The sequence below is a fragment of the Neovison vison genome, chromosome X, assembly GCF_020171115.1.
Source record: "Neovison vison isolate M4711 chromosome X, ASM_NN_V1, whole genome shotgun sequence".
Lineage (NCBI taxonomy): Eukaryota > Metazoa > Chordata > Mammalia > Carnivora > Mustelidae > Neogale > Neogale vison.
Window position 1 is genome coordinate 89885270 of NC_058105.1, and position 19652 is coordinate 89904921.

Here is a 19652-nt window from a genome sequence, read left to right on the forward strand (position 1 = left end):
TTGCACCTGGGTGGCTTAGGTGGTTAAGCATCTGCCTTTAGCTCAGGTCATGATCTCAGGGTCCTCACCCTCCCTCATTTTTCCCTCGCCCTGCTCATGCTCTCTCTCTTTCCCTCAGTTGTGCTCCTCCTCTCTAATAAATAAAATATTTAAAACAAATAAATACATATATTTGAAGAAAATATTAACACACTAATGGATTGAAATGCAAAGATTACTTGAAGAAGTACAGACAACATACCTTATTCTTTAGAAGGAATTCTGAATTGCCATAAAGGGACAAATGATTCTTAAAATATAAATGTAATACAAGCTCACTGCAACAGCAAGGACATTTGTTTTTAAATTTGGTAAGCTGATTATAAATTGTGAACAGAAATTAAAGCAATCAAGAAAAAGGTAAATTTTTGAAAAAGAGCAATTGGAGACTTAGCCCTACAATCTTTCTTTTTTTTTAAAGTAGGTCGACTTCTTTTTTTTTTTAAGACTTTATTTATTGACAGAGAGAGGAACAACAAGAGAAGGAACACATGCAGGCGGAGTGGGAGAGAGGGAAGCAGGCTTCTTGCTGAGCAGGGAGCCCAATGTGGGGCTCAATCCCAGGACCCCAGGATCATGACCTGAGCTGAAGGCAGACACTTAACAACTGAGCCACCCAGGTGCCCTATCCCTACAATCTATTAGAATAAATTATGAACACAGAGGAATTAGAATCAAAGATTAGAACTATTATTATTATTTTTTGGTTTCTGTTTCAAGTTTTTATTTAAATTCTAATTAGCTAACATATAGTGTAGTATTGGCTTCAGGAGTAGAATTTAGTGATTCATCAGCATTTTGACTATTATTAGGTCAATGGCACAGAATAAGGTCCATAAATACAACCAGAGTTAAATACTGGAATGTATACACATACTAATGTAGTAGTGTATGTTAGTGGGGAAATACAGATTATTCAATAAATGGTGTTGGGACAGATGAGTAGGCATCTTGAAGAAAATGAAAATGGAGGAGTGCCTGGATGGCTCAGTGGGCTAAGTGTCCAATTCATGATTTCAGCTCGGGTCATGATTTCATGGGTGGTGAGACTGAGCCCTGAGTTGGGAGTCTGTCTGAGATTCTCTCCTCCCTCTGCCCCTCCCCTATGTACACACACGTGATCTCTCTCTCTCTCTCAAATAAACAAATCTTTAAAAAAAAGAATTAAAATGGATTCCTAGCTAAGGCTTTTACAACAACCACCAAAAATCTAGATAGTGAGAGAAGTAAAGGTTAAAACTAAAGATATGAAAGTACTAAACACACACACACAGAGGGTCTTTTTTAAAGCATAGTTGAGCATTGGGGAAGGCCCTTCTAGTTCTGACACAAAACTTGGAGGACATAAAAGATTCATAAATACAATTATGTGAAATGCATGGATAAAACACTAAAAAAATAAAATAAAATTTTAAAAAAAGTAAAAGACAAATGAGAAGTTGAAGAAAAATATTTGGGTCCCCTACAAAAGAGCTATTCTCCTTAATATATAAATAGCAACAACCTGATAGAAAAACGAGCAAAGGAAATTTATATCAGCTCAGGAAGAACATCATAAATGGTTCTTTAAACACAGTCAAATATATTTAACCTCGGCCATACTAAAAGAAATGCAAATTAAATCTGTACCGAGATACCATATTTTAACCTATCTGAGGTGCCAAAAAGAAAAAAATAAATATGAAAAAACACTGCTCCAAAGGGTACAATAAAAACAGGCCTCTTTTATAACTGATACAATCCACAAGGAAAGCCACTTTGCTATATCTATCAAAAAATGAAAATGCATGTACCATTTGTCCTGAGAATTCCATTTGCAGAATTTCTCTTCAAACATACTCCCTTTTGTGTTAAGTGAAATCTGTATAAGGACTTTCACTGTAGCACTGTAATAGCAAAAGATTGGAAATACCTTAAAATGTTCATATATTAGAGTAAGATTCCAATTCACCCTTTAAAAAGAATAAGGGGGGTTGCCTGGGTGGCTCAGTGGGTTAAAGCCTCTGCCTTCGGCTCAGGGTCCTGGGATCGAGCCCTGCATCAGTCTCTCTGCTCAGCGGGGAGCCTGCTTCCCCCTTCTCTCTGCCTGCCTCTCTGCCTACTTGTAATGTCTGTCTGTCAAATAAATAAATAAAATCTTGGGCGCCTGGGTGGCTCAGTGGGTTAAGCCTCTGCCTTCGGCCCAGGTCATGATCCCAGGGTCCTGGGACTGAGTCCCACATCGGGCTCTCTGCTCAGCAGGGAGCCTGCTTCCTCCTCTCTTTCTGCCTGCCTCTCTGTCTACTTCTGCCTACTTGTGATCTCTGTCTGTCAAATAAATAAATAATCTTTGGGACGCCTGGGTGGCGCAGTTGGTTAAACGACTGCCTCCGGCTCAGGGCGTGATCCTGGAGTCCCGGGATCGAGTCCCACATCAGGCTCCCAGCTCCATGGGGAGTCTGCTTCTCCCTCTGACCTTCTCCTCGCTCATGCTCTCTCTCACTGTCTCTCTCTCTCAAATAAATAAAATAAAATCTTAAAATAAATAAATAAATAAATAATCTTTAAAAATAAATAAATAAATAAAATCTTTATTAAAAAAAAAAAAAGAATAAGGAACTAGGGGCACCTGGGTGGCTCAGCTTGTTAAGCGTCCAACTCTTGGTTTTAGCTCAGGTCACAATCTCAGGGTGGTGAGATCGAGACCCCTCTCAGGTTCCACGCTCAGCATGGAATCTGCTTGAGATTCTCTCCCTCTGCCCTTCCCCCTGCTCATGCTCAAGTTCTCTCTCAAATAAGGAAGTCTTTTAAAAAAAAGAGGAAAAGTCAACTCATCACACTGAATGATCATCAAGATTTTTTATTAAATAAGAAAAGCAAGTGTTGGAAGTGTAAAAACGGATATAGGGATGTGAGAGGGGGAGCTGCCTTTGCAAGAAAGTACATATGGGAGGAGGCTGAGGTCAAAATCAGAAGGTACAGTCGTGTACTGTTGGTGGGAATGCAAACTGTGTAGCCCTGTAGAAAACAGTATTTGGGGGGGCACCACAAAAAGTTAAAAATAGAACTACCCTATGATCCAGTAATCACACTACTGAGTATTTACCCCCAAAATACGAAAACACTAATTCAAAGAGATACATGCACCCCTATGTTTATTCATTATTTACAATACCCAAATTATGAAAGCAACCCGAGTGTCCATCCATAGATGAATGGATAAATATGGGGTGTGTGTGTGTGTGTGTGTATAATGGAATATCATTCTGCCATAAAGAATGAAATCTTGCCATTTGCAACAACATGGACAGATCCAGAAAGTACAGCAGTAAGTGAAATAAGCCAATCAGAGAAAGACAAATACCTTGGGACTATGACCTCACTCATATGTAGAGTTTAAGAAATGAAACAAATGAGCAAAGGGAAAAAAAAAAAGAGAGGCGAGAGACAAACCAAGAAATAGACTCTCAACTATAGAGAACAAACTGATGGTTACCAGAGGGGAGATGGGTGGCAGATGGGTCAAACAGGTGAAGGGGATTAAAAGCACACTTACTATGATGAGCATTATATAATTATATAAATTACCGTGATGAGCATTATGAGCATTATATAATGTATAGAGTTATTAAATCATTATATTGCCTACTTGAAACTTATATAACACTGTATGTTAATACTGGAATTAAAAATTTAAAACTTAGTAAAACAATTAGAGGGTACATATATTTTTCCTTTTCAAGAGATTTTTATTATGAAAAACAGTATTCACATAAAGATACAGGAAACAAATACTTGGCTTACTAATTATTCAAGGCAAATACCTACCTAATTCCCACCCTGGTGTGGGAACAGAACATGGCCAGCTCCTTGCCCAGAAGCCTTCCTCACACCTCTTCTCCTCCTCCAACACCCAACCCCCACCAATCAAGGAAACCACTGTACTGCCTCTAACAGTAAACGCTTCCCTGGTTTGCTTTCTAGTTTTACCCCCTCACTATACACCCCTGTACAATACAGATTCGTTTGGCCTGTCTTAAAACTTTCTGCGAATGGTAATCACACAAATTCTTCGGGTCTGGCTTCTTTCACTCGATTTTGTGTTCAACCTCTTTATCTGGTCTGCTATTAATGGACATTAAAGTTATTTCTAGGTTCTGGCTGTTACAAGGAATGCTACGGTGAGCGTTTATACATGTGTCCTGGTGTATCAGCCAAGGATTTCTGTTGCATTTTTTCTTAGGAGAACTGTTTCCACATATGGTCTACACGTGCCTGGATGAAGAAGGCTAAAATGTTTTTCAAAGAGGTTGTGCCAATTTACGGTCCCGCCGGCAGTACAGACGTGCAGATATGAGCTAATATATCAACAGCTGTATGTGCTGACTATAGCACGAGCTGCTGATATGGCTCTCTAGGCTCCCAATGCTTATCACTGTCAGTCTTATTTTAAGATTTTTCTTTATTCATTTGAGAGAGAGAAAGAGAGCACAAGCCGGGGGGAGAGGCAGAGGGAGAGGGACAAGCAGACTCCTGGCTGAGCCAGAAATCCAACGTGGGGCTCGATTCCAGGACCCAGAGATCATGGCCTGAGTTGAAGGCAGACGCTTAACCAACTGAGCCACCCAGGCGCCCCTCGGTCTTCTAAATTTTAGCCTTTCTGGTGAAAGTGTAGTGGTATTACACTGTACTTTAAACTGGGTATTTCCCTGATGACTAATGAGATTGAGCACCGTCTCAGGTGTTTATTAGCTATTTGGGTATCTTCTTTTGTTTCATATCTGTTCAAATAAAGCCTCCAACTACTGGGTAGCCGGCTTTTCCTTATTGTTTGGTTGTTCTTTATATATGCTTGGTATATGTCCGGTCTTGTCTATGTCTTCTCCCACTCTGTGGCTTATAATCTTCTTCTTAATGGAAGTGATAGTAGTTATCACTTATCAGGATACCAGTTATCTTTGGGAGTAGGAGGACTCTGGAATGTTAACTCTGGATACTTTCTAGGTCTACACAGTGAAAAAAATCACTTGAGTTAGACATGTCTGTCTTGCACACTTTTCTGTACATATGTTGTATCTTAAAATAAGTATCTTTCAAAGATAGGCTTAATCTATGACCCATTAGCTCCACCACCATGTACATAGTTAAGAGATAGGGATATACATGTATATTGGGGACATGATAAAAATGTTCACGGAAGCATTGTTTGTAGTTCATATTATATTTCACCAAAATTAACAAAACTGATAAAAATTTATTTAGTAGGTCACTGTTTTGTGAAATAAAAAGGATAAAACAAGAATGTGTTTTCAGCTGCTTTTATTTGCATCAAAAATCCCTAATCACACAGAGAAAACTAACTAACCTGGTTAAATGTATTAGAGAGAACTGAGCTAAGGAGAAAGATAATTTAGACTATTACTTTTATATTTTTAAATTTTATATAGTTGTATATTTTTAAATTTTTGAGCCACGTGTTGATATCATTAAACTAAAAAAAACTCATTAATATCCTTATAGTGATAAGATGCCTCATCCATAAAACAAAAACAGCATGTGGGGTGCGGGGGTGGCTCAGTCAGTTAAGTGTCTGACTCAATTTTGGCTCAGGTCATGATCTCAGGGTTGTGGGATCAAACCCCACATTGGGCTCCCTGCTGAACAGGGAGCCTGCTTCTCCCTCTCCAACTCCCCTGTGCTTGTGCTCTTTCTCTCTGCGTCAAATACACTTGATCTTAGCCAAAAGGCCAAGAAGCGATCTCTCTCTGTGTCAAATAAATAAATCAAATCTTTTAAAAAAATTCCAGGGAAAAGAAAGAATTGTGCAGAAATAGTAATCACAGCATAGCTACTCCATGACTGAACTATAAACAGTTTTAATAAACACCGACGAGGAAGCTGATCAAAACAATACTATTTATAGGCAAATGTGTATGTTAGTGGGGGTGTATGCAAAAGCTAAATCTCCATCTTCCTTAATGGGAAGTCAAACGTTAAGGGCCAAAAATTTTTTTTAAAGATTTTATTTATTTATTTGTCAGAGAGAGTGAGCACAGGAAGACAGAGTGGCAGGCAGAGGCAGAGGGAGAAGCAGGCTCCCTGCTGAGCAAGGAACCCGATGCGGGACTCGATTCCAGGACGCTGGGATCATGACCTGAGCCGAAGGCAGCCGCTTAACCAACTGAGCCACCCAGGCGTCCCAAGGGCCAAAATTTTTAAAAAAATATCAAATCCATTAAGCAGAGTTAAGAGTGCTTGCCTATAGGGAGCCAAAATCTGACAAAAAACAAAGCAGGAAAGAGCCATTTTTAAAAGACAACTTCAAAAGCTGTTTGCCACCCTTTACCACTTGTAAATAAAACTAAAAACTAATGTTAAATCACAAAGTGGCAAAAAATATTCACAAAAACATACAAGAACCATAATGGGTCATGAACCCTAACATTAAAAAAAAAAAACCTTTAAAAATCCTTAAGCTATGAAACTAGAAATCAAGTAGAAGAAAAACTCTGGAAAGAATAAAACACATGGAGGCTAACAACATGCTAGTGAACCACAAATGGGTCAATCAAGAGGTCAAAGAGAAAGTAAAAAATATATATAGACAGGTGAAAATGAAAACACAATGGTTCCAAATCTTTGGGACTCGGCAAAAACAGTTCTAAGAGGGAAGTGTACTGAGATCAGGCCTACCTCAAGAAGCAAGAACAATCTCAAATAACCTGACCTTACAGCTGAAGGAGCCAGAGAAAGAAGAACAAACAAAGCCCAAATCTAGAGAAGGAAGGAAATAAAAATATTAGAGCAAAAATAAATGAGACAAAGACAAAAAAAAAAACAAACAGAAAAGGGCAATGAAACTAAGAGCTGCTGCTGCAGATCAACAAAATTGATAAACCCTGATCTCATTGAGAAAAAAAGAGAATACTCAAATAAATAAAATCAGAAATGAGAAAAGACACAGGACAAGTGACCTCACAGAAATACAGAGGATCATAAGGGAATATCATGAAACATAATACGCCAACAAATTGGACAGCCTAGAAGAAACAGATACATTCCTAGAAATATCATCTCCCAAAACTGATTGGAGGAAGAAACAGAAAATTTGAACAGACTGATTAACAGCAATGAAATTGAATGAGTAGTCAAAAAACTCCCAAAGAACGGAAGTCCAGAACCAGATGGTTTCATAGGTGAATTCTAAAGAATTACTGCTGAGGTGCCTGGGTGTGCAGTTAGTTGAGTGCCTAACTCTTGGTTTCAGCTCAGGTTGTGATCTCCGGGTCGTGGGATGGAGACCTTCATCAGGCTCCACACTCAGCTTCGAGACTGCTTAACATTCTCTCTCTCCTCCCTCCTCTCCCTCTGCCCCTACATACACACACACACACACACTCTCTCTAAAATAAATAAACAAATCTTTTTAAAAAATAAAAAAGAGCTACTATCTATTCTTTTCAAATTATTCTAAAAAGTAGAAGAGGAAGGAAAACTTCCAAATTCATTCTACAAGGTCAGCATTTTCCTGATACCAAAACCAGACAAGGATACTACAAAGAAAGAGAACTACAGGCCAGTATCTCTGATGAACATAGATGCAAAAATCCTCAACAAAATATTAGCAAACTGAAACCAACAATATATTTTTAAAAATCCTAACCCTAACCCTAATCCACAGTCAAGTGAAATTTATTCCAGGAATGTAATGGGGGTTTAACACTCATAAACCAGTGAGTGTCATACAACACATTAACAAGAGAAAGGATAAAAACCATATGACCATCTCAACAGATGCAGAAAAAGCATTTGACAAAGTACAACATCCATTCATAACAAAAACTCTCAATAAAGTGGGTTTGGAGGGAACATGCTTCAACATAATAAAGGCCATATATAAAAAACTCACAGCTAACATCATAGTCAATAGTGAAAACCTGAAAGCTTTTCCTCTAGAATCAGGAACAAGACAGCTACATGCAAAAGAATGAAAATGGGGTACTTTTTTACAACATATATAAAAATAAACTTAAAGTGGATTAAAGATCTAAATGTGAGACCTGAAGTCACAGTAATCCTAAAAGAAAATACAGATAGTAATCTCTTGGACATTGCCCTTAGCAACATATTTATGGATATGTCTCCTGAGGCAAGAGAAACAAAAGCAAAAATAAACTATTGGGACTGTACCAAAATAAAAAGGTTTGCACAGCAAAGGAAACCACCAACAAAATAAGAAGGCAAGGGGTGCCTGGGTGGCTTAGTGGGTTAAAGCCTCTCCCTTTGGGTCAGGTCGTGATCCCAGGGTCCTGGGATTGAGCCTCACATCGGGCTCTCTGCTCAGTGGTGAGCCTGCTTCCTTCTCTCTCTCTCTGCCTGTCTCTCTTCCTACTTGTGATCTCTCTCTGTGTGTCAAATAAATAAATAAAATCTTTTTTAAAAATAAAAAAAATAAGGCAAACTAGTGAAAAGGAAAGGATATGTGCAAATATATGTCCAATAAGGGGTTAATATCCAAAATATACAAAGAACCCTAAAATCATCTGATTAAAAACCAAGCAGAGGACCTGAATAGATACTGTTCCAAAAAAGACAGGTGGCCAACTGGCTCATGAAAAGATGCTCAAAATCACTAATTATCGGGACAGTGCCAATAAAAAACCACATGAAATGTCACCTCACAATATCCAAAATGCCTAGAATCAAACAGGGAAGAAATAACAGGTGTGGGGGAGGATGTGGAGAAGAAGCAAGCCTCGTGCACTGCAGGTGGGAATGGAATCGGGTACAATCACCTCGGTAGACAGTGGGGAGGTTACTCAAAACATTAAAAATAGAATTACTCCACAATCCACTGATGCCACAACTGGGTACTTACCCAAGGAAAATGAAAATACATATTTGAAAAGGTATGTGTACCCCTATGTTTATTGAAATATTATTCACAATAGTTAAGATTAAGGAAGGAACCCAGGTGTCCATCAATAGATGAAAGCATAGAGAATATGTGGTACACACACACACACACACACTCACACTGGAATGTTACTCAGCCATAAAATAGAATGAAATCCTGGGACTCCTGGCTGGCTCAGTTGGTGGGGCCTGTGACTCGATCTTGGGGTTGTAGGTTCAAGCCCATGTTAGGTAAAAAGATTACTTAAAAATAGAATCTTTTTTTAAAAGATTTTATTTATTTGACAGAGATCACAAGTAGGCAGAGAGGCAGGCAGAGAGAGGAAGGGAAGCAGGCTCCCTGGGCTGAGCAGAGAGCCGGATGTCGGGCTCGATCCCAGGATCCTGAGATCATGACCTGAGCTGAAGGCAGAGGCTTAACCCACTGAGCCACCCAGGCACCCCAAAAATAGAATCTTAAAAAAAAAAAAAGAATGAACAGGAGATCACACAAGGAAAACACTTCCCCAGAAACACTGACTGGAAAAATGAGAGGGGCTGATCATTGTGAGTTCTTACAAGAGGTGGAGCTCAAAGACTAGAGTTTTAGAGGTCCGTGCCATGGCTGGTGTGAGCCCAGCAGGTGCCATGGCTTTCCTGCAGAGAAGGAGGGCGGAGGCCTCAGGGCCGACGGCATGCTCTGAGGATTCCCTGGGACACACTGGGAGAGACAGTTTCCCTTCTTGGAGGACACTGGGGAGAACTGGCCTTGCCTCTCAGGGGCCAAAAGAGCCAGCAGGCACCATTATGCTCCCCTGCCACTTAGCATAGGACCAGAGACACCTACTGAGGGCGGCTAACCTGGACACTGGCATTTTGTTGTATTTTACTCTAAACTCCAAGCCCCTGTGCTTTGGTGTGACTGCCCTTTTGGGACAAATTGGCACCAGCCCTAGTGCGTCAAGACCCGCCCCCAGAGGACCACTGAAGGACCACACCATGCTGGGTCCCTAAAGTTTGAAGTTTTGAAATGCAGCTGGCCTTCCTGGAATAAAAGACAGGTGCCCTACACTGCAAGGTGGGCAGGTGGCCTGGACATGAACAGGGTGAAGGCAGGGATCTAAGGGACACCTGGGACATACGAGGGGAGAGGGTCTGCTCTCTCTTGAGGGCTTCCTGGACAGCAACGGGCACAGACTCCCCTCTCTGGGGATGAAAGAGAGGGCTGGTGTGATTTTTCTCCCCTACCCAGTAGGATGCACTGAAGTCAGGAAGCAGCACAGCAACCCACCAGTGGGGGCTGGAGCCACTTACACCAAGCCCCACCTCTTTGTGCTCAGCAGGTGTTTCTTTACTAGGGCCAGTGTACCTGAGACCCAGGGCAAGAGGCTCCTCCCCGAGAAGACCAGCACAACCCCCCTCCACCCCCGCATATACCATATCTCCTGACCACAGAGGGCTGCAAAGCTTCAGCCTGACTGGAAAAGCATCAGGTCTCTTTTCTTTTTTTCTTTTTTTTTTTTTAAAGATTTTATTTATTTATTTGACAGAGAGAAATCACAAACAGATGGAGAGGCAGGCAGAGAGAGAGAGAAGCAGGCTCCCTGCTGAGCAGAGAGCCCGATGCGGGACTCGATCCCAGGACCCTGAGATCATGACCCGAGCCGAAGGCAGCGGCTTAACCCACTGAGCCACCCAGGTGCCCCATCAGGTCTCTTTTCAACAAGCAGACCAGAGTGCACCTAGTTAAAACTCAACACACTCTGGCCAAGGTCCAAATGCTCCCCACTGCAGCCAAGGAGAAACTCTGCAGGAGACTGACCGGACGGAAAAAGCAGTGAAAACACAGCAGCAGAAGGCACACAGCATACACCAGAGACACTTCCTGAAGCATCAGGTGCTGGACAGTATAAGACTACTTCTTCATTAGGCCATTACTCTCAGAAGCAAGATACATTTCAGACTTTCCTAACACAGAGGAGGAAACAGAAACCTAGGGGTGCCTGGGGGCTCACTCAGTCTGCCTTCGGCTCAGATCAGATCTCAGGGTCCTGGGATAGAGCCCCAGGTCAGCAGTAAGTCTGCTTCTCCCTCTCCCTCTGCCCCTCCCCACTGCTTGTGCTCGCTCTCTCTCTCTCTGTCTCAAAAAAATAAATAAAATCTTAAAAAAAAAAAACAGCCCAGAGACCTAGACAAGATGCCAGGATAGGGGATCCATCCCAAAAGAAAGAACAAGACAAGTTCAGGCCAGGGATCTAACTGAAATGGATATAAGTAATATGTCTGACCCAAAGCAACAACCATTAGGATACTAGCTGGGCTTGAGAAGAGCATAGAAGACGCTAAAGAAACCCTGGCTGCAGAGATAAAAGACCTAACTCAAACTATCAGGCCAAAATTTAAAAAACTATAACTGAGATGTGAAATGGACTGGATGTAATGACCACAAGGATGGAAGAAGCAGAGGAATGAATAAATGATACAGAGGACAAAATTATGGAAAATAATGATAGAATTGGGAACTCAAGAACTCCATAAAGCATAATAACATTCATATTATAGAAGTCCTAGAAGAAGAAGAGATGGAAAATGGAGCTGAGGTTTATTTGAAGAAATTATAGGTGAAAACTTCCTTAATCTGGGGAAGGAAACAGACATCCAAACACAGGAGGCACAGAAAACTACATCAAAATCAACAAAAGCAGGTCAACACCAAGACACATTGTAGTAAAATTTGCAAAATACAGAGATAAGGGGAAAAAGTCCTTAAAGCAGCAAGGGAAAAGAAGTCCCCAATTTATAAGGGAAGACAAGTAAGGTTAGCAGCAGATTTTGCCATGGAAACCTGGCAGGCCAGAAGAGAGGGGCAGGACATATTCAATGTGCTGAATGGGAAAAATATGCAGCCAAGAATATTGTATCCAGTGAGGCTGTCATTCAGAATAGAAGGAGAGATGAAGAGTTTCCGACAAACAAAAACTAAAGGAGTTTGAGACCACCAAACCAGCCCTGCAAGAAATATTAAAGGGGACTCTGTGTGGGAAAGAAAGACCAAAAGCAACAAAGACTAGAAAGGAAAAGAGAAAAGCTCCAGTAACAACCACTTAACAAATAATACAATGGCAACAAATTTGTATCTTTCAGTAATCACTCTGAATGTAAATGGGCTACATGCCCCGATCAACAGTTATGGGGTATCAGAATGGATATAAAAAACAAGACACACATTTTAGACCCAAAGACACCTCCAGATTAAAAGGAGGGAGTAGAGAACCATTTGTCATGTTATGGACATCAAAAAAAGCTGGAGTAGCCATACTAACATCAGACAAGATTTTAAAACAAAGCCTGTAACAAGAGATGTAGAAGAGCATTAAATCATAATTAAGGGGTCTATCCATCAAGAAGATCTAACAATTGTAAATATTTATGCCCTCAACTTGGGAGCAGCCAAATATATAAATCAATTAATAACAAATATACAGAACTTATTGATAATAATATAATGATAGTAGGGGACTTTAACACCTCACTTACAGCAATGGACAGATCATCTAAGCAGAAGATCAACAAGGAAACCAAGGGCTTTGAATGACACACTGGACCAGATGGACTTAACAGATATACTCAAAACATTTTCTCCTAAGGCAGACAAATATACATTCTTTTTGAGTACACATGGGACATTCTCTAGAATAGATAACATCCTGGGTCACAAATCGGGCCTCAACCAGTACAAAGAGACTGAGATCGTACCATGCATATTTTCAGACCACAACACTGTGAAACTTGAAGTCAACCACAAGAAAATATTTGGAAAGGCCACAAATATATGGAGGTTAAAGAACGTCCTACTAAAGAATGAGTGGGTTAACCAAGAAATTAAAGAAGAAATTAAAAAATACACGGAAGCAAATGAAAATGAAAACAGGATAGTCCAGAGCCTTTCGGATGCAGCAAAGGCAGTCCTAAGAGGGAATTATATAGCAATACAGGCCTATCTCCAGAAGCAAGAAAAATCTTAAATATACAACCTAACCTTACACCTAAAGGAGCTAGAAAAAGAACATCAAATGAGTTTAAGCCACCCAAAGAAGGGAAGTAATAAAGATTAGGAACTTCACACAAGGGACATGAATGACCCATAAAAATTCCCTGATTATGCTGCTTGCTTAAGGAAAAAGTCATACAAATCAAAATCACAAGACATTATCTTTCATTCTGGATAAATTCCTGGCCCTGGGCCCCTCTTCCTCCTCACCTCACAGGAGTCGTCACAGGTCCCCATGCCCAGAGCCAGGGATGGCCCAGGAGAGCTCCGGTTGGCTGGCATGTTCCCACTGGACCTCAGCCCTTCAGCTCTCTTGCTGATGCTCCTCCCACAAGCCTGAAGTCAAGGGGTCCGTGGACTCAGTGAGAGCTGTCGGGGCCAGGAAGCAGCTCCTGCGGCCTCCACTATGGGGTCTGGCCCACAGGCTCCACGAGGACTCCAAGAAACCTGGAAAGACAGTGTCCACATGGTCAGTCATACAGCATTCACCCCAGAAATGCTTCCGGGGGGGTACCAAAGTACAGTCCCTGGCCTTGCATACTGTGGGGTAGACACAGTCCAGTCAAATTAAAGGCATGACCTATTCTAGTCATCCATCAAAATGGAATATGAGCAAGACCATGACATACAGATGACCATCACTAAAGCCTTAAATTCTCGCTTTGGCAACTTGTAGTGACGAGAATATAAAAACGTTTCTCAAGTTTTCTTTTCAAAATGAGTCAAAACTCTTCACCTCAAGGAGTTGTGAAAATTCAAAGAGATGACGTTTATAAGGCACCTGGCAGCAGGCTGGCCCAGGGAACATTTCTTTTTCTTTAAAGTTTTTATTTATTTGAGTGACCTCTATACCCAACGTGAGGCTCGAACCCATGACCCTAAGATCAAGAGTCGCATGCTCCTCTGACTGAGCCAGCCAGACACCTCTAAGCCTTTTTTTCTTCTTCACAGTTTCACAGTATATCATTGTCGTCCAGGGAATATTTAATTCACATTAGCAAGTACTGTCATTACTTTAAGGGATCCGGTAATATGCGGAAGGGGGTACCTCACTTAATTTACACAATGATCGTCTCACCCGTGTGTTGTCACAATTACTATTATTTCATTGAATGCACACAGAGACAGAGGCTTAGCGATAAAGTCAAAGCCAGTCTACCTGGCTTCAAAATTCACCTTCTCAACACTAACACACAGTACTTTTTGTGTGGTAGGCTTAAATAAACGTGGTTCTGTTTAACAGATGTTAAGAACCTGACTGTGATTTGGAACACACAGAAAAAGTAGATTTTCTTAAAACAGAAGAGATAGGCCATAAGGAAAATGCTAATAGCCTGGGATTCCAACGTCTTAACTACCTCAGAATAGTCAGAGGTAAATGTGTTTCTCCTCTCACAGGATCTAGGGAGGAGAGGATGTCTCTGTCTACGCTGAGGAACAATTTTATTCTGATCAACCAATAAAAGCACTACAGATTTAGTCATTCTTGCTGGGAAAGGGAAAGTATCCTTTATAAGATGAAGAGGAACTTAATTAAGAAAAGCAGAAGTAAGAAATGGGATAAAGAGGAAACAGGAAAGTAAATAAGGAATAAAATAAAGGCATGAACACGTTGAATTTTAAACCCATAAACATGATGTTATATCAGAGAAGGACTAGCCTTTCTTTCCTGATGCCCATGGAACTTGTATATAATTCCATTAAATAACTTGGCCACGAAGAAAATCTAGTAGGGGCACCTGGGTGACTCAGTTGGTTAAGTCAAGCAACTGACTCTTGGTTCCAGCTCAAGTCATGATGTCATGGGTCTTGGGATCCAGTCCCATGTAGGGTTCTGGGCTCAGCAGGGAGTCTGCTTGAAAGAGTCTCTCCCTCCCACCTTCCCCTCACTCAGTCACTCACTCGCTTTCTCTCTAATAAATAAATCTTTAAAAAAAAAAGAAAATCTGGTAGATATTTTAATGTTGGGAATTGATAGGCTACATGGTCTGATCATAACATAAGACGCTCGGTATCATTAGTCATTAGGGAAATGCAAAGCAAAACCAAAATATTCCATTCATTAGCAGACCGCTTCACATCCATGAGAATGGCTAAAATAAGGGCTAAAAAAAGACAGTAGCAGGTATTGGTGTGATGGGAATAAACTGGAACTATCATATGTTGCTGGTAGAAATATAAAATGGTATAGAGCCACTCTGACAAACAGTTTGGCAGTTCCTCAAAATGTTACCCATAGAGTCACTATATGATCTGGCAACTCCACTCCTAGGTCCCTCGCCAGGAGAAATGGAAACACATGTCCGCTCGAAAGCTTATATATTCAACTGTTCACAGCGGTATTATTCATAGTAGCCAAAAAGTGGAAACCACCTCAATGGCAAATGAGATGGTTTCAAATGAAAATGAATAAACAAAAAATTAGTATAGCAATACAATGGAATATTATTTGGCAATTAAAAAGAAGTACTGACACGTGGTGCTACAGCATGAATAAACCTTGAAGTCAATATCTTATGGGAACGAAGCCAATTGCAAAAGACCCCATATTTTATTATTCCATCGATGTGAAATATTCAGAATAGGCAAATACGTAGATACAGAAAATTGGTTAGTAGTTGCCTAGTCTGGGAGTGTGGGGTGGCATGAATGGTCAATGTCAGCTAATGTGTATAAGGTTTCTTTTCAGAGGTATAGAAAATGTTCTAAAATCAGATTGTGGTGATGACTGTACAACTCTGTGAATGTAACAATAACCTCTGAACTGTATGCTCTAAATAGATGAATTTTATAGTACTGGAATAGATGTAATCTATTTTGTATATCTAAATAAGTCTATTTAAAAAAAAGGAAGACTTGCCTAAATAACCCAAGGGTCAAAGTGGGAAGTCAATACAGAAGCTACACGAGTCTTAGAAAAATCATGGAACACACTGAAGTCATACAGAGTGAAATTTACAGCTTTAAGTGACTTGATTATAATTAAAAATAAATATAACAAAAAAGAGCTATGTATTCAGCCTAAAACGTTAGAATTAGAAAAAACAAAACTAGGTAAAGCCCTCCAAATAAACTAGTCATTAATAAAAATAAATTAATTAAAAATAAATCAAATATAAAAATAAATTTAAAAATAAAAAAATTAAATAACTCAAATAAATATACTATGGGGTTTAAAGAAAATAAAGAGCTGGTCCTTTGAAATGACCAATGTCATAGATAACCTCCTAGCCAACTAGATAAAGGAGATGAGTTGTTGGGGTTTTTTTTAAAGATTTATTTATTTGTGAGAGAGTATGTGAGAGAGAGAGACTGAGAGCGCACGCGTGTGCGCACACACACGAGTGGGGGGAGGGGCAGAGGGAGAGAGGATACAGACTCCCTGCTGAGCAGGAAGCCCCATGCAGGGCTTGATCCCAGGACCCCAAGACCATGACCTGAGCCAAGGCAGATGCCCAACCAACTGAGTCACCCAGCACCCCAAGATGAAGAGTTATTAAAAAAAATATATATATATATATATACACACACACTCACACATATATATATATGCATATACAGAAATATATATATGTATATATATATTTTTTCCAAATATGTGGAAAATCTTTCTCAGGGCAGTGTTTCAAAGTAGTTATTGTCGGATATTATGCATAACTGTATAGCAACATATTTTAATCCTGATGTGAAACAGGTGCTTCACTAGCAAGGTGTAAATTAACAAAGTTAATACAGGAAACAACAGAAGAGAAAAAAATGTAGAAGAGACCAGGGGAAAAAATGACATAAGACAACAAATACAAATAGTAAGACTCTGACACACAGAAAGGAAAGGCAAACAGTCAATGGATCTCAGGGCCTGAGGAACGACACACTTGTGAGTTCCCTAGGTTTCCTTTTCCTCCCATATATCAGAAACAGGACACTGGAGAAGTTTATAACTCAGAACTGTCAACAGCCGTAAATGAAAAAGCTCTGAGAAATGCCTACTTACCTTAACCACAGGACCAAGAAGAGGGTTGCCTAACTAAATACCAGCCCACTCCAGCCAAATACTAACAGAAAACACATTCTCTTAAAGCATCCAGGCAACATTCTCCAAGACATACCACACCCAGGGTCATTAAACAAACCTCCATCAATTGCAATCTATATCCTCTAATATCATCAAACTAGAAATCAACAACAGAAAGGTAACAGGAGAGTCTCCAAACACTTGAAAATTAAACAATACATTTCTATATCACCCATGGATCAAAGAGGTGGTCTCAAGGCAAATTAAAAAGTCATGAATGAAAAAAAAATACAACATATCAAAAATTGGGGGATGTAGATAAAGCAGTGTCAAGAGGGAAAATTATAGCACTAAGATGTTTATATGAAAAAAGAATTAAGGTCTTAAACCAATAATTTAAGCTCCCATCTCAAGAAACTAGAAAAAGGGGGCTCCTGGGTGGCTCAGTGGGTTAAGCCTCTGCCTTTGGCTCAGGTCATGATCTCAGTGTCCTGAGATCCAGCCCCACATCAGACTCTCTGCTCAGCAGGGAGTCTGCTTCCTCCTGTCTCTCTGCCTGCCTCTTTGCCTACTTGTGATCTCTGTCTGTCAAATAAATAAATTAAGATATTTAAAAAAAAAAGAAACTAGAAAAAGAACAAAGTAAACCCAAAGCAAGCAGAAGGGAGAAAGCAATAAATATAAGAGCATAAAGCAATGAAACTGAAAACACTTACCAAATTGTCTAATCACTCTACTGTACACCTGAAAACAAACAAAAATAGGTGAGATAAAATATATCTGTAAATACAGAAAAAAAGAAAAATTGAAAACAGAAAAACAATACGGAACAATCACTGAAACCAAAAGCTGGTTCTTTGAAAAGAGTGATAAAATTGGTAATCCACTAGCAAGACTGATAAAGAGAAAAAGAAACAAGATAAAAATTACCAATATTAGAACTGAAACATAAGATATAATTACAAATGCTGCAGCCATTAAACAGAAGTAAGGGAATACCACAAATAACTTAAACGCACATAAATTGAACAACTTGGATGAAATAGTCCAATCTCCACAAAACACAAACGTCCACAACTCACCCACTATTAAATATCTCTCTTCAAAGATTTAAATAGACAACCTGAAGCCATATAACTACTACAGAAGTTGATGCCATCATCAAAAACCTTCCAAAAGGAAATGTCCAGGCCCAGAGGGTTTCCCTGGAGGATTTTACCAACCGGTTAAAGGAAAAATTAGCATAATTCTACATAATCTCTTCCAGAAAATAATTCCTACCTCATTCTATGAGGCCAGTACTACTCTAACACTAACACCAGACAAAAACAGTACAAAAAACTAAAACTGTAGACCAATATCTTTCATAAACCGAGTGGCAGAAAATCCTTTAAAAAAAAAAAAAGCAGTAGCTAATCCATTCCTGCAACACATGAAAAGAATTATACACCACAACCAAGTGAGGTTTATTCCAGGAATGTAAGGCTGGTTCAACATTCAGAAATCAATCAGTGCAATCTCCCATATTAACAAGCTAAAGAAGAAAAATCACAAGACCACATAAATTCATACAGTACTGACGAATTTCAACACACATTCATTACAAAACCAGACAGACACACAGATCAATGGAACAGAATAAAGAACCTAAAAATAGCTGCACACAAGTATGTGCCATTTATTTTTCACAAAGGTGCAAAATAAGTCAAGGAAGGAAGCATAGTCTTCAACAGATGGTGCCTGAGTAATTGGACGTCCAAACAGATGAGCTTCAATCTAAGTCTCACACTTTATACAACACTGAACTCAAAATGCATCGTGAACAGCAGCAGGAAGGAGAAATGGACCCAACACCAACACACTGGAGAATTTCTCTCCCCTCGGGAACAGGAGAAAAGGACAACAAAGAATGTAAATTGTGTATGACACGGGTGACAACCAAACAACTAAATATAATTTTTGATTAAAATATGGAACATTCATAAAAATTCACCATGGCCTAGGCCACGAGTCTCCTCCTGTTTCAAGGAATGAGCTGCACGTAGACATTTTTCTGACCACAGAAAACTAAGGCTAGAAATCTATTCAAAAAAATAAACTTCTGGAAACTAAAAACGCACTTCTAAATAACTCGCGGCCAGAAGAAAAATCAACTTTTAGGGAACACTTAGAACGTAATGTACCGAACCTTGGGGGTCTTAGAGTGAACTTCAGGACCTTAACGTTGAGAGAAGAGGAAAGCCTGCAAAATAATGATCGAATCATCCAGCCACGGTTAGACAACCGATTCCACCACTGACCACACAGAATTCCCCAACACTCACGCTCCCCGGGGCCCCATCACCTCCACATCCCTCCGACACAGAGCACTGAGATCCTCCTGACAACTATTAAACCACTGCTGAGAACCGGAGCCGCTTCCGGTCACCACCCCTAGCACCGCCCCTTCTCTGGGTTTGGGGCAACGAACGAAGGGGGCGTGGTCCTGCACACGCGCAGAACCACATTCGAAGCCGCTGTCAGCCCAGAGTCAACATGGAGATGTTACGGAATCGATGCTTTGGCGCGTTCAGCGCTCCTCGGCCGCGTTGTCAGGCGGGGAACATGGCCGCGCCCGGACCGCGCATCCGGTGGGATGCGCCATGTTGGGGGAGTGACCATTCCGTACTGAGG

At 40.3% G+C, this 19652-nt stretch overlaps 1 protein-coding gene across 3 annotated transcripts in view; it reads right to left on the reverse strand.

Moving 5' to 3' along the window:
* Window positions 1-19372, reverse strand: part of ZNF81 (zinc finger protein 81) — a 127296-nt gene extending 107924 nt beyond the window's left edge. Inside the window, exons 1-3 of one of the 3 annotated variants that reach the window (XM_044234262.1) lie at window positions 19324-19372; window positions 17696-17723; window positions 13175-13411 (exon numbers count right to left, since the gene is read on the reverse strand). In XM_044234262.1, the coding sequence (XP_044090197.1) occupies window positions 13175-13246 (72 nt within the window). In that variant the 5' untranslated portion in view covers window positions 13247-13411; window positions 17696-17723; window positions 19324-19372. Of the gene's footprint in view, window positions 1-13174; window positions 13412-17695; window positions 17724-19303 lie in introns of all 3 variants that reach the window. The other 2 variants (XM_044234264.1, XM_044234263.1) reach the window with 2 other exon arrangements.
* Window positions 19373-19652: the final 280 nt, after the last annotated feature.